Below are 14320 nucleotides of genomic sequence, written 5' to 3'. Positions count from 1 at the left end.
CAAAAAAGCCCTTTCTGAAGACATCGGGCCAGTTGTACACTGGGAGGGAAAACCCTTGCTGATTTGAGCCCCCTTCCCATCTGCTCCATGGAGGTGACTGGCCGAGGCAGTGGAGCGTGAGATTTGATTATAATTATTGTCTTAATGCAGAGCTGAAATTGTTCCGAGCACATGGAGCTTCTGGGAATAGGCAAGCATCCAAAATAATCTTTGGGCTGCAAACTCAGTGACGAAGAGATGGCATAAACCGACAGACATCACAAAACCCTTTGGAGTCTACTTCCCATCGAGCAGGGTTGTCCCTGTCAGTCTGCAATTTCACCTCCAGACAGCTCCCACTTTCCTGCCGGCCTTGGCAGACACGTTGTTTTTCAACAGGGGAAAAAATACGTATATCCAGGGACCATAAACCAGCCCAACCCAATTAAATCAAACCCAGTGGCTGCCGGGCTGGGCTTCTCTCCACAGTCAATTCCGATCCCGTGCCTGCCGTGCAAAACCGGTGACATTATGGACTCCAGCAACACAATTAGGACCGAAGCCCAAATCTATAAAGGTATTTAGATGCCTAAGTGGCAGCTGGACATCTAAATATCTTCATGGAGTGACACAAAGTTCTTGGGGCAGAAGTAGGGGTTTTTTACAGTGGAGAAATTAGTGCTATTCCCATGTATATTCCTGGGAACTCCTATATGACTCTGCACTGAGCAACACCTGTAGCTCAGGTGGAGAGAAGCCAGATGCAAGGGGGCCACAGCACCTTCCCTGGCCACTCCTTTCCCTCTCACACTCCAGAAGTTGGAAGCATTTACTACTCCCCTGCTTCTCATTAAATAAACTCAGCTTCCTGGAGGCCATGCAAAGCTTTCAGCAATCAGCAGCACACGGCAAATTGGAACTAACACATTTGCTGGCCGGAATGTATCATGTTGTACATCCTTGGGAGAGATGTTTGCAGCAGTCCATGTCATGAGTGGATGGTTTTTTGCATGCTGGGTGGGTCCTAGTGGTACAGCAGAGCTTGGTGGGCACCAGAGGGGATTTTACACAATAATTGGCCAGTGTGCATAAAGCTTGGGAGTTCGGCAGCAAGTGAAGCAGGATTTGGCCACTCCCTTGAGTCTTACGAATACCCAGATACTGCAAAGGAATCTAAATGGCTTATGATATTCCAGGTGTGTAGGGTAGGAGCTCATATAAAGTCGATCCAGGAGAATTAGTATTTCTTCTGGCTGTTACATCCTGCCTAATTCTAACTCCTCGAGGAGTTATTTCACTGTAGCATCTGCAAAATGAGCTATGAAGTTCCTATTGTGCTGACTTGGCTATGGGTACCCCTGCAAAGGAAGTTCACTTAAAACACCCTTCAGAGCAATTCAAAGTTGGAATGGACAAGGCTAATCTGCAAGCAGGTTGTGTGGGCACCACTCTGAATTTTGAATGACAGTCCCTCTCAATGTCTCAATGTTAAAGGTTTCTTTTTGTGACTCTCCATTAATGCAAGGCTGTATTTCCCTCTTCCAGCATGCTCCTTCTGAATCACATTTCCTCCTGGTATTTGGAAGAGCAAGCAGCAATAACAAGTGTGAAACCTCTGTGGCCTCGCCAAGTGTGAAGCAGCCTCCCTGCTGGGAAAGGTTCTAGGAAAGGACATTTTGGACAATAGGAGCAGCCGCTGCCAATATTCTGTTCTAATCTTTTTTGTCAAGTGCAACGTGTTTTTGTTAATTTTACTGCTGTGGCAGACCTGTGAGCCCTGCCTGCTGTGCCCAGGCTCCTCTGCCAGCCATCCCACGCCGCGCTGATTCACTTAACCCCCGGGTTCTTGCACATCTCTATTACTCCGAGTGGTCGGAGAAAGCCCTGTCCACTGATTATAAACACTGAATAGCTTAAAGGTATTTTATATATGATTAAGCACTTTATAAGTCTGTTCATGCAAGCATCAGGCCAAATTTCCTCATTCTGTAGGCACACGAATATATTTTTTGCTTAGTGCGATAAAACCATCTGTATTCATCTCTACTGATTCCACTATTGTTTTCCCTTGCTCAGCAAGATGTATATTACAGTCTGTTTAATTGTGTGTTTGATCTTTACTACTTAACCAGCTCTATTTATCATTACAATGCATCAGTACATTATAAAGCTTTCAGGCACATTTATCAACATAACAAAGCTCCCACAGCCGAAGAGTCCTCCAGGGAAATAAAGCAACAACAACAACAAATACTTCAGTGCAATTCACTTAACAGTACAAATATTTGTAATTACAAAAATCTTTAAGAGTGCTTCTTCCATAAATGGCGTGTTTTACTTAAAATTGCTTTCATAATGTGACAGTGCCTCCAATTTATGCAGCTGATGGGTTCTTCAAATTAAAGAAAGCAAGGCCAAATTAACTGCTTTCTTATACATTCCCTTTTGCTAATGTGAAGGAAGAACTCAAGTTCACTGATGTGCTATTGAAAATTTGGTTACCCCTAATAAAAAGCAAACATTTAAAAAACACTAGTGTGTGATTAATAACTGCTATAAATACGTTACAGCATGAATGCAATGTTACAGATAGCTGCAAGCCATGTGGGAACTAAGTCTACAACAATCAATTAACTATTGATTGTAATGCCTGTTAATCGTTGATTAACTCTTTATAAAATAACAAATACATTACCCTTGATGTAAACTGGGACCAGCAGGTTATATTACATTGCTATTTATGTTTCTCATGTCCATCAAAGACAAATACATGCTGTCAATCCAATGTAATTCCAGCACCATTTTTATATATTTAACATACTTGGAAAATCTGTTGTTACTTCATTAGGAGGTTTGGGGGTTTGGTTTTTTTTTGCTTGTAGGAAATTACTGCAAACTGAAGGACATTCCATGAAGTCAGTGCACATAAACCAGCTGAAAACTGTCATCTCACAGGAAAGGCCTGGGGATATTTGTTTTCTCTTATTTGCAGTGAGTTATTCTGATTGTCTGTGGAAAGGGCCCTGCTGTGGCACATGGAAGCAGGACCTGGTAACACTGGGCCTGACCTGAGCAGGCAGCCATGGGACCGTGGTGGCAGCCTCAGCTGAGCTCTGGGCACCCTGTGCCTTCCCTTCAGAAATCAGGGGAGTGCCCAGCAGAGCCCTTTGGGCCTCCAGCCATCCTTCCACTGACCATGAAGTCTCCTGCCTCCCAGATATGGGCAATGGGAGACTCACCTTCACCTGATGGATCACAGTATTAAAGTAGCCACAACTCTTTGAAGCCACAAGAACTAAAGGTGAATCTATGAACACAAATCTTCAAATATCAGCACTAATATTCTGAAGGCAAGTACTCAACAGTTATCAAAATCCAGCCTTGGGATACTTTGTGAAAGCTCAGTGTGGCCACATGAATGTCATGGTGCTGAAGTGACAAGCACCATGTTGCATTTTCCATTGCACTGTATAGAGTCTTCCATTCAGAAATCCAATAGCCTTCCATTCTTAATAAATGACTGGTCAAAAATCTGTTTCACATCTACCCTTTCTCCTTAGACCCGATCTATTGGCATTATTATTGTGCCTAATTTCAACATGTTTACTTTAATGTCCAGTCTGTCAGAGACATGGAGAAGCAGAAGAAATCAAATACTGCCCATGTTTCTCATGGTTCTGGAACAGGAGGTTCCCACCACATTCCAAAACATGCTATTTCACATCCTTGCTTTGGGGCAAAACAAATTCTCTGCTTTTCCAAGTGAAACTTCTGCCAAAGGAGATGGAGTGAATGTGCCTCTGAAGCCTTCCCAGAACCCAGGTGTGCAGTGGATGAGTTTCACATCCCAGCATCTGTGAAGATGTACCACTACCCAAAACCAAGTATGATCAGCAGAGCAGAGAGGGACACAGCTGCAAACAGTATTGTCAGGGAACAGGACAACAAGGGCAGGACAGGCTTGGATGTGTGAGAGTTGACTGAAGGGAGCCAGCCAAAAGCGCTGCTGTCATCACACAGAGGGAACTGGAAACTTCCCCGCGAGGGCCCCCAGAAGCTATTGAGAAAACAAAAAAAATACACCATGATGGAAATCTGTAACTTGAGACATCTCCAGCAGGCAAAAGCACAAGGATATATTCCACAGAGGACAAAATTTCATAGAGTCAAGATAACAAACAGCATAATCTATGCTCAGGCTTCAGAAAATGCCAAGGGTGTCTGTTTGCCCTCTGTTTGTTTTTTTGGGTCTTTTTTCACGTTTGTGCCTCTAAAGTCTTTGGAAAAGGAATTATCTTCAAATATTTATTTATCTGTTTATGAATAGAAGAAAGCATTTACAGAACCTCTGTCCTGAACAGGTCCCATCTCTAATTTAAGAAGGGAAATGACACCTGAACTGTGATTAACAGGTGAGCCTGTACGGACACAGCTTTTCAACAGTCTCACCAGGTTGTTTAACACGTTATCCTCTTCAGACTCTGGGACATGAAGGCAAAAGCTCTTGCCAAAATGCTCTGTGAAGGCTTAAACCTTGAATGACCAGCACAGGAATAAGAGTGGGAGAATTTACAGACTTTCGAAGGGAAGATGCTGCATGCACAGTATCTAAACATGCCAAAATAGCTTATAAAAATAATATTTATAGAGGTAGCTTTGAGCAGCGGCAGGGAGAGCCCAGCCCGCTGTTTTCCCGGGGGTTTCACATGTCGTTTCCATGCACAAAGTGCGTTTTGCCACCTAGTGGCTATCGCGGAGGGACCTCCGGCATCCTGTGCCTTTGTCACCCGCAGCGCCCATCAGCTCCCAGGTCTCGGAGGGAAACAGCAGCAGGCGTGAGGAGAAATTAAAAAAGCAAAGCATATATAACAGTCACGGGTCAGGTCACCTGGAGTTCCGAAATTCAGCAGAGCAAAAGCTCTGCGTACCGCAGCACCCGGGTGCCGCCGAGCCAGGATACGACCCTGGTGGGAAACAGAGAGCACAAAGGAATTCTGAGAAGGGAATTTGAGAAAACAACAGCTCAGCATCTGACTTCGCTCCCACTGCAAAATGCAGGGGTTGGCATGGAACAAGCTTAGATCATCCATCTCGCCGAAGCCAAAGGTTTGGGTCGGTGCGGCAGCAGCTGCCGCTCGGCACCTCCGCGAGCTCAGGGTTGTTGGGTGGGAAAGCACATTATTGCATCGCATTCTTCTAATACATTTTCATATATTTAACTTGCTGCAAAGGTCAGACTGCCATTGCTATCCCCTGACACCTTCAACCAGGCAAAGGCTACAGCAGGCTGAGCAGACACGGCAATTCTGGAAGCCCAGACCCCTGGAATGAACAATTTAAAAAAGCATTAAACCCCCCCAACGTATTACAAACAACAAAACATTGCCCTTTCTGCCCAGGAATCTATGTCCCCTAAGGGAGTTCAGAGGCTGATGGAGCTGAGCCTAAGCATCTGTTTAAGAGCACTTCCAACATTTGGAGTTTTAAACCACACAGTAATAGATATTGGGGGTGAATTATCAGATGTGGATTATCGAAGCAGTTTTTCAAAAACAGCACCGCAGGTTGGAGAAGTTTCATCCTTCTGTGTCCTCTGGGGAGGGATCATCAGTGTCCTGCATGTATCTGGAGAGAGAGGGGACAAGGAGCAGCACACGGAACTACCTCTTCTGGATGGCATTTCATTTCTGCTGTGTGCACCTCCTAAGTAGTGAAGCCACTTTGAAACTAGAAGATCAATGTCCTTGCCATGAGAAGTTTACACTAGGCACACAGATCTGCAGAGACTGTCCCCAGTTTGCTCCACTGTAATCTCAAACACTTAATTTGAAAGACTCCACGAGTTATTCCTCTTGAGATTTCACTCAGGTCACCAAAGACAAGCAGAAGACAGAGCCCAGACAGATGAATCTAGATTTAAGAACAGCCACCATCTAATGCCTTTTCAAAGGAAAACTGTGGTGTCTCCTCAGTTCTGAACTCACAGCTGTGCCACAGAAACACCACAAACTACTGGGAGTCACTGGCAGCTCTACTGACAATTAATTGCAGAGGCAAACTAAAGTGCTCTGGGGATCACTGCTATATCAGACACCTCATCCTACTTCCAGCAAAGTTGGATATAACACATGAAGAGAGTTCTCCAAATGGTGAGGTTCAGTCCCAGACCCAGTGTTGCTGGAAAAGACATTCACTGGAACGACACATTTTGCTCCAAGTGGGATGTGTGCCACAATCCAAGGGGTCACAATTTAAAATTGCTCTTTCAATAGACTTAAGACTTTTATTTTCCTGTAAAACAGGAAAATATTTAATAAGCTACTAGTTACATGATATAAACCATGCCTTTATCCTTTGAATTTACAGAGGTTGAAAACCAATAAAATGAGCTTTGAGCCACAGTAGAGGTTTTGCACCTCTTACCTGTGCTCCTTGCAATATGAGGGCTGTATCCTGACCTTAAAACGGCTGGTCTGCAGGAGAAAAAGAAAAAAAGAAAATTAAAACTACAGCTATTCAGAGTATGAATTCTTGAAAACCTTGTTTCAGCCACCCATTTCAAAGCACAGGCACCCCACTTTGTGCCTGGAATGGAAAGTGATGGCCTTGGAGTTAATTACAAAGGGCTGCGACTTAAGAGACAAAAATCTATCACCATAAATTCATCATATGATAACATTTCACATACACTGGGCCTTGAAAAAACATGAGCAAGCAAACAGCAAAATGACCAAAAACTCGTATCAAAAAGAAGCTGGAAATCCCCCTGATTCCATTTTCAACGCGGAAACTACGGGTGCTGATAACAGCAAATGTGTTACTGGAAAATATCAACAGCAGATTTTCTTTCTGTTGTGGTTTAAGAACAGTAAAATACAGCACAGACTTAACTTTACTTGAGGGCTTAACAGAAATCCTACTGAACAGCAACGGAGACTTAAAAGGGATTTACTCTGGTGCTTTTAGGTGTGCTGAGGAGCAAGCTCTGCTGCTCGCTGAGTTTCCAGGGAGGGGGATACACTGTGGAGCCAACAGCTGTGTTGGAGGCAACTGGCTTGAGAATTCAATCCATTGCATCGGGTGGGACACTGAAAATGGCTGGAGGGGTTTGGAAACACATGTTTGAGATGTCACCTCCTCAGATTTATTTTTAGATGTTGATTTGTTGCCCTAACTCTTAGGGTTTATCTAAGAAGCCAGCCCCATAAGCTGTTCCCAAACTCTACAAGGACTCTGCTTTCACAGCACAGACAAATAAATAGCACTGTCACAGTGACACATAATTGTCTGCTTCTAATACATCAAACTTGACATGTAACAAAGGGTTCTTGTGGCAATTCAAGTTATAACCTTGCTCCTTTTTATTACTTTAAATCTTTCCAACTCAAAACATATTCAAGTATTTAATTTGGGGTTTTTTTAAACTTCCTTACTTCATTTCTTGAGTCGATCATTAACGCTTCCAACAAGCAACAGTTTATGCTTTTTAGGTAGCACATGAAAGAAGGGGGATAGATATGCAGATAAACACTGTGCAAGCAACAGATATCTTCAAGGGATTGGCACGGTCAGAGAATGACCCACATCACCCTGGGCATGTCCCAAATGCCTCTAATCATCCCAAGGACATACTTTTGTCTGTTTATGGTGGCCTTGACGTTGCCACAACCACACACCCCCCAAACAAACAGTGCTCCTTCAAGAAAACGCTCCTTTATGGCTCTGAGCAGAAATGTAAAGGCAAAGAAAAGTGCTGAGATCAGATTTGAAGAGCCTTAATTGTTTCTGTAGGACAGAAAACGTAGGAAGAAAACTCCACATGAGGAACTACATTAAAAAAACCCACCAACTGGGTGATCCCAAGCCCCAAACTGGATATTAAAAAAATCGAATCCTGGACATGGTTTAGCAAGGTAGTGTGCAAGGAGGTCAGCCAAGGAGAGCTGAAAAGCTGAACAGCTGCTCTGTGTCGAGCTGAAACTCACAGATGGAAAGTAGAACTGACCAAAGGACTTTTCTCCTAAAAAAGAGGAGAATTCTAGAGGTAACATTTCAGGTCTCCCGAATGCTAGAAAGAAACAAGGAAGAAAGAGAGGAGGCAGACACTGAGGGTCGAAGAGACTGATATGAGGTGTGAGACCCAGACAGGGTCCATCCTGCAAGAGGCAGAAGCACAAAGGATGCAGGGGGTGGGATGAAAGAGAGCACTCAGACTGAGAGCAGGACCGCTGCATTGGGCATCTACTCAGAAGACAAGAGCTGAAAGCCTCAGATCAGAAATCCTGTAATTTTGTCTGCAGAAGATAATCATACTGGACTATGTAATTCCAAAGGGCAAAAGTAAAGAGCCACAAAGGAAAGGATGTACAGTGCAATGAAAGAAACTGGAAAAGAAAACAGATGAATAACACAGTTCAGTCTTCCTGGAAGATGTGTCACTGACCTCAGTACAAAGGCAAATTGGCTAAAATGTGACATGCTCACTAAATTCAAGTCAGCCTACATGACCTCATGTTCAACAAGAAACAATAACTGGAATTTGGAGGCAGGGAAAGCCAAATTAAATAAAGCCGTTTAAAAATTACAGTGACTGATATTCCCCATTTAAACAAACTATTAAAGAAAATAGCAAAAACCCCCATCACTTGACATTTTGATATAAATACTAGAAATCTTTCTGAAAGATTTACTCTAGTCAAAACACGGTATCAAGTTTAATGAAGACACATCACATTTAACAGCTTTACTAAGTGGTCAAACAAAATGATCTAATATTACTTTCTGCCCTTAAAACCAATGACATTTCCCTCCCCTCCTCCCTTTTTTCCTTTTCCAGTTTAAAAAAGGTAGAAAGGTTGGAGTGAACTGAATAAAGGAAGTACTGGCAGTGCTGCCTTCTCCTTCGAGCAGAACCACAGGCACTACTGCAGCATTCACTAAAATTAAAGGAGAAAACCCTTTGGTCTGAGGCACGGAGCAAGCTGGGAACAGCCAGACTGCAGCAGTCATGGTCATTTGGACAGCCAGCCTTAATCATTTGAGGTGCAAATTGGACAAGAAAATAAGACCTTGTCTCAAAAAAAAAAATCCCTATTAAAGGAAAAAGCCTGGAGGCCTGTTAAAAAGGAAGCTGAAGTGTTTTATCCTGAGTGGAAAAAGCCTCTAGATGCTGGTTTGGTAGCAATCTTGTATGACCTTTAAACACTGTTCTCACAGTTTGGATTGTAAAAACAAAGTTATAGTAAAAAAAAAAAAAAGACCCAAACACAAAACCAAGACCCTAACCCAAGCTGCAGGGACTTCAGGACCAAGTCCCAGTAACTCCCAACTGCAAACCTATCCCAGGACTCCCTGTTGACAGAGATCTCCTCCTCATCCTATTTAAGCCTGTCTGTTCATATACAAGATTTCTTTAAACTTTTCTCCTTCCTCCACAGCATTTGCTATTTACACTTATTTCCCCAGCTCTGCCTTCACTTCAAGCTGTAAAAGCCAAGTAACTCTGATTTCCTCTCACAGAAGCCCTGCACACCACTGGTCATTTTGAGAGCCCATCTCTGCTGTGACTTCAGCTCGAGCTCACCTCTTGAAGATGCCTGACCAAAATTACACAGCAAATGCCCCAGCTCCCATGCAGCATCTCTAATTCATTCTCAGACCTACCAGAGACCATGCCAGACACATCTGCCACCACGCTGCTTCCTCCCACAGCAGCAACCCATTAGCTCTACCACGGAAAAACACTCATGGATCCTTTTCCTGACAAGTTTTTCTTTGACTTGCAACTACTTGACTTTGCATTTGCCCAACTGGCATCTTTCTGCCCACTCTTCGATACCATCTTGTGTAGGCTCCAGAGCCTCCTGCCATCCCACAGCCTTTCAGCCAGCAGCAGTTTTGGCACACTTGGCCTCCTCCTTGGCCAAGACTCCTAATTCAAATAACGCCACCAAAAGAAAATCGTATTCAAGGCAGGCACTTCGATTAACCTCCTCTTTCACCTTTCAGCACTGCCTCACATCATCCGTGGCCTCTGCTGCCATCGCCTTCACCACTTTTGTGTTTTCCCACTAACTGCACCTTCTTCTGTCTAAACTTTATTTAGAACATCCTTTACCAGACAGAGGAAATCTAATCACATTTCCACTACCCAGCAAAAGCAGTCATAAAAGACAGAAGGTTACTCCAGCATAGTGGCCTTTGTTTATTGTGGGATGCTTTTTCAATTAGTCATTTACTCCAAGTTTGGGGTTTTTTATTAGATTCTTTTTTTTTTTAATTTAGCTTTTCAAACCATAACCCAAAAGTCAGTACCTATCAGTTTTGTCATTGCCTAGATGGCTTTCCTTTCTGAAGCAGGAAATTGGATTACTCTCCATCAGTCAGACCAACAGATATGTCTCAAAGAGTAGCATAAAAATATTAAACACATTACCACTGCAGTGGCAATGCCCTGTCAGACCTGTAAGCACAGGATTTTGAGCTCAAATACTGAAAATGCTTGTGCCAATGGCTCAAAAGCTCCAGAACTGAGGCCTAGAAAGGCACACAATAAATACCAGTGCCTTCATTTCTAGTTCATCAGTGTATCGATCCACTAGAAACAAAGCTGACTTACATAAGCCATGTCCAAACTGATCCAAGGAAAAAACAAACCCTCTTGGTTTTCCTTGGGAGATTTGCTTGCAAATGTGACTGCCAGCAATTCTCTGCAGCCAGATGTTAAAGGTTTGTTTTACATATGTTAAAAAAGCAACTTCAGCCTGACAAAGCTAACCCTAACCCTAAAATATGAATTGCCATTGAAATATGAAATCCCACTTCAACAGCAGGGGACTGCATTTGGTTTTTTGCAACAAAGCTCTCAGAAGCGTTTTTGCTGGAAAAGCTTGCAGCACTAGGGCTGTTTTCTGTTTCATGGAGGGAACAGAAATGGTTTTACCATCAAGTAAGCTGCAATGGATGACATTTTTAGCTCTAAATGTTCAAGGCAAAAACCTGCCACTCTTCCACAGAGACAAAATTTCACTTCCTATAGTGCTCCTTGGGTACAGACCCTCAAATTTTAGTCTTTCTTGATTCACAGCCTCCCACCAGTTCCCTAAGAGAGGTGGAGGCTGCTCGGTAGACTTGCAGGAATGGGGGAGAGTAGCTTTTCACAGAACCCATAAAACCAGCTCACCAACCTTATGGGCACTGTTATTAGTTCAGATTTATAGTGAACGAAGACAAGACACCACCAAGGAGGTTCATGTCCATGTTCACTTTTGCCCACCATGGATTTCCTTCCTGCAGCAGCTTAACTGTTCTGTCTTGCTTTTTTAAACTGTGCAGGGATGAAGGACATCTTATCCAGGAGCACAGGAAAGGCCACAACAGCATCCAGCTGAAATCCAACCTGCCTTGAACACACTTCTGCCTGTGCTCAGGGAAACAAACTCCTGCAATACAGCAAATACAATTACATCCTGCTGCACACTTCCATCATCACAAAAGCAAATAAAACAATGGACACTTCTCATGTTGGACTTCGGCAAAAGACATTTATTATTATTATTATTATTGTTGTTGTGTTGCTGTTGTACCTCCTCTGCTCTGCCCACAGTGGTGGCATAAATGCTGTTACCATATTGTAGCTGATGATGCCGGTGTACAAATCAAAATCCATCTTAATTTCAAACTCCATTAGAAACACAGGAAAAAAGATCAACATTTACGAAATGTAAAGGGAAAAATGGTATGGAAAGAATTCTTTTTTTTTTTTATTTTTCAAGCTTCCAAGACAGTATTACAAACAACAGAGAGCAAAGTAAAGCTAGAAATGAAATACTTGACAGCATCTGTTTAAAAATTACAGCTAAGAAACCTAATAAAAGTTGAATAAACAGTTACTAGAAATAAAAATTTTTACACATATGATAGTTGTCTGGGATTTTTATTTCTTCAAAATAATTCATACAAATGGTTACAGTCACAAACATGATTTTAACCAAAAATATTGCTAGCCTACCACATTACCAGGAAGGAATCAATGTAGGCAATGAAATGCTGCTACTTTTCAGTAGTCTAGTGCCTTTTCCAGATACCACCAATAATATATACTTTAACTGGTGACAAAAAGCACAACGCTCGTTTATACAAAACCTTTTTTTTTTTCCTCAAAATCTCTTTGCAAGGTTGTCTTCATTTTGAAATAAGGGAATTCATGCCAAAATTAGGAGAAACTGTTTTTTCTTTTGTTTACTAAATTATTCTAAAAAATAAGACAAGCAGGTAGAAAAAACAATGCACTGTGTGGCGTAGAAAGAAAAATGGGAAAAATTCATTGTCCTGAGAAGTTTGCCAACTGCCTCATTTTTGGGCATGTCTTAAAATATAAAAGAAAGGATTTTTAATCTCAAAATTGGTTTGTTGAATGCCTCCCTTATGTTTTTCCTTGTTGACAGCTAAGCAAACAAACCCTTTTTAATGTTCTAAAAACTGTACACAGACAAGTACATTCATGATATAATTAACTACTAACTTCTCTTGCTTAACAAAGAACCCATAGGACACAGAAACAGTGAATCAGTCCACTGGACAGGGACAAACTACAATTTATACGGAGGAAAAAAATGTTTCCAAATCTTCTCTTTTTTGTCTCCCACCTTTTCCTTTTATACTGTATATTGGACCAGTTTCTAAAACAATAATCGTCTCCTCCTGTAAGTTCATGGTTTTGCCTTTAATCAAAATCCAGGGGTTTGTCTTGTTGTTTTGTTTTTCCACGCGCTGAAGTGGAGCTCTCCGATGCTGGGAATGCTGTTCTCGTAGGCTACAATTGGTCGCTTGGGTGGTCTCTATCGGCTTCTGGTTTGACAGTTTGGCCAGGGGAAGGAGCGTGGGGCGGGTGGGCTACAGCAGGGAGGCCGTGTGATAAAGACATGGGGTTGGGGACTATTCCTTCTACTGCTGCAGGTATGCCAGTGGAAGCCACGCTTACAACGCCCGGGGGATACCTGCTGGGAGGAGAAAACAGGAGCACACGTTAAAACCATGAGGTGACCCAGCAGAAAGTCCACTCTGTCTCCTCCTAGAGCTACAGAGACGCTTCTTTTGTTTTCAGAGCAGCTACAAAGCCAGGGAGTTAAGCTCCAGGTGAGATGCCATATGCAGATGCTGATAAACAAAGCAGGAGATGCTGTATTTTACCCGAATGAGAAATAAAGGTTTGCTAGATTGTTTCTTCAGATTTAACAGCGTGAGTGACAGCACAGCAAAGGAAAAAATCTGGAAGTATTGCTCCTCTCAAAGCATAACCTCAACCAGAATTAATTCTGGCTGGGTCTGTGCAATATCTGTTCTCTATGACTTTTCTTCAAGTTGACCTTCAGGGTTGTTTTTTTTCCTCTTTCATTCTCATGTAGAAGGTTAAATTTACATTGTTGTGGTTTGAAAAAGTATTTCTTTATACTACTCTTGCAGTCCTAATTTTGTGATAGCTCCCCAAAAAAAGCAATTATACTCCCACAATCCTCAGATGATATTCAGATGCCTATTGAATCTGAGTAACTTCTTCAGCATAAAACTTGCCACTGCACTTGTCTGAAAGAGAACCAGTCCTAGTTATACACAGGACAGGTGCTTTAGGTGCACTGCAAGAAAGAGAGATGCAAACACAAAAACTGTGGATGGTTTTAAAGATTTCTTACTCTATCTGGAAAAACACCGAGACCTAAATATTTTATGAATTCAACAAAAAAAAAATTATTCAGCTTGATTTTATGATGGATCTGACATCATCAGGCTAAAAAAAGTCTTGCAAATCTACTGCCTCAATCCCAAAGTTCAGATGTAATTGGTGAACACTGGCATTTCGCAGTGCTGCATATAAACAACAGCTACACATGAATTTAATAAAAATATGTTTTCTTTTTAGTCAAATACCTCAATACCTATTTGCAAGTTATGTCACGCTGGACATAGACCTTTTGCCTCCCTTCCTCATCACAAACCTGCACATCCATCCCCTGTTCTCTCCTGATGATTATTCTGCTCACCCCAGCATCCTAAAGGGAGTGTTATCCATTTAAAAGTCCAAGCACACAAACCTACCACTCACAGCACCTTTTGCTACACAAGTATTTTACTCAGGGCTGCATGGGAGAAAAAGCACTTGTAGGCTTGTCAAGCTTTTTCAAGTATCATGTTATTCTGCTGTTGATTTTCACCTGATAAAGAGTTTAATGCTGAATTTTGCCTCATTTCCGCAGTATCTTTTCTAAGGCAATAGATGTTTGTGCTGCTCATCCTAAATTCCCCTCAAACTGACAGAAAATTAGTGTAGAACTTACACAAAACT

At 42.3% G+C, this 14320-nt stretch overlaps 1 protein-coding gene across 8 annotated transcripts in view; it reads right to left on the bottom strand.

Moving 5' to 3' along the window:
* Positions 1–11719: 11719 nt before the first annotated feature.
* CTBP1 (C-terminal binding protein 1) overlaps positions 11720–14320 on the bottom strand; it is a 237817-nt gene continuing 235216 nt past the window's right edge. For 7 of the 8 annotated variants that reach the window (XM_051798597.1, XM_051798598.1, XM_051798599.1 and 4 more), the window contains one exon: positions 11720–12980. In XM_051798597.1, the coding sequence (XP_051654557.1) occupies positions 12794–12980 (187 nt within the window). In that variant the 3' untranslated portion in view covers positions 11720–12793. The remainder of the gene's footprint in view (positions 12981–14320) is intronic. The other variant, XM_051798600.1, reaches the window with a different exon arrangement.

The sequence above is a fragment of the Manacus candei genome, unplaced genomic scaffold (genome assembly GCF_025592945.1).
Source record: "Manacus candei isolate 608988 ecotype Guabito, Panama unplaced genomic scaffold, ASM2559294v1 h1tg000048l, whole genome shotgun sequence".
In the NCBI taxonomy this organism is placed as follows: Eukaryota; Metazoa; Chordata; class Aves; order Passeriformes; family Pipridae; genus Manacus; species Manacus candei.
The sequence above is the reverse complement of the archived record's forward strand: the minus strand, read 5'-3'. Positions and strand labels throughout refer to the sequence as shown.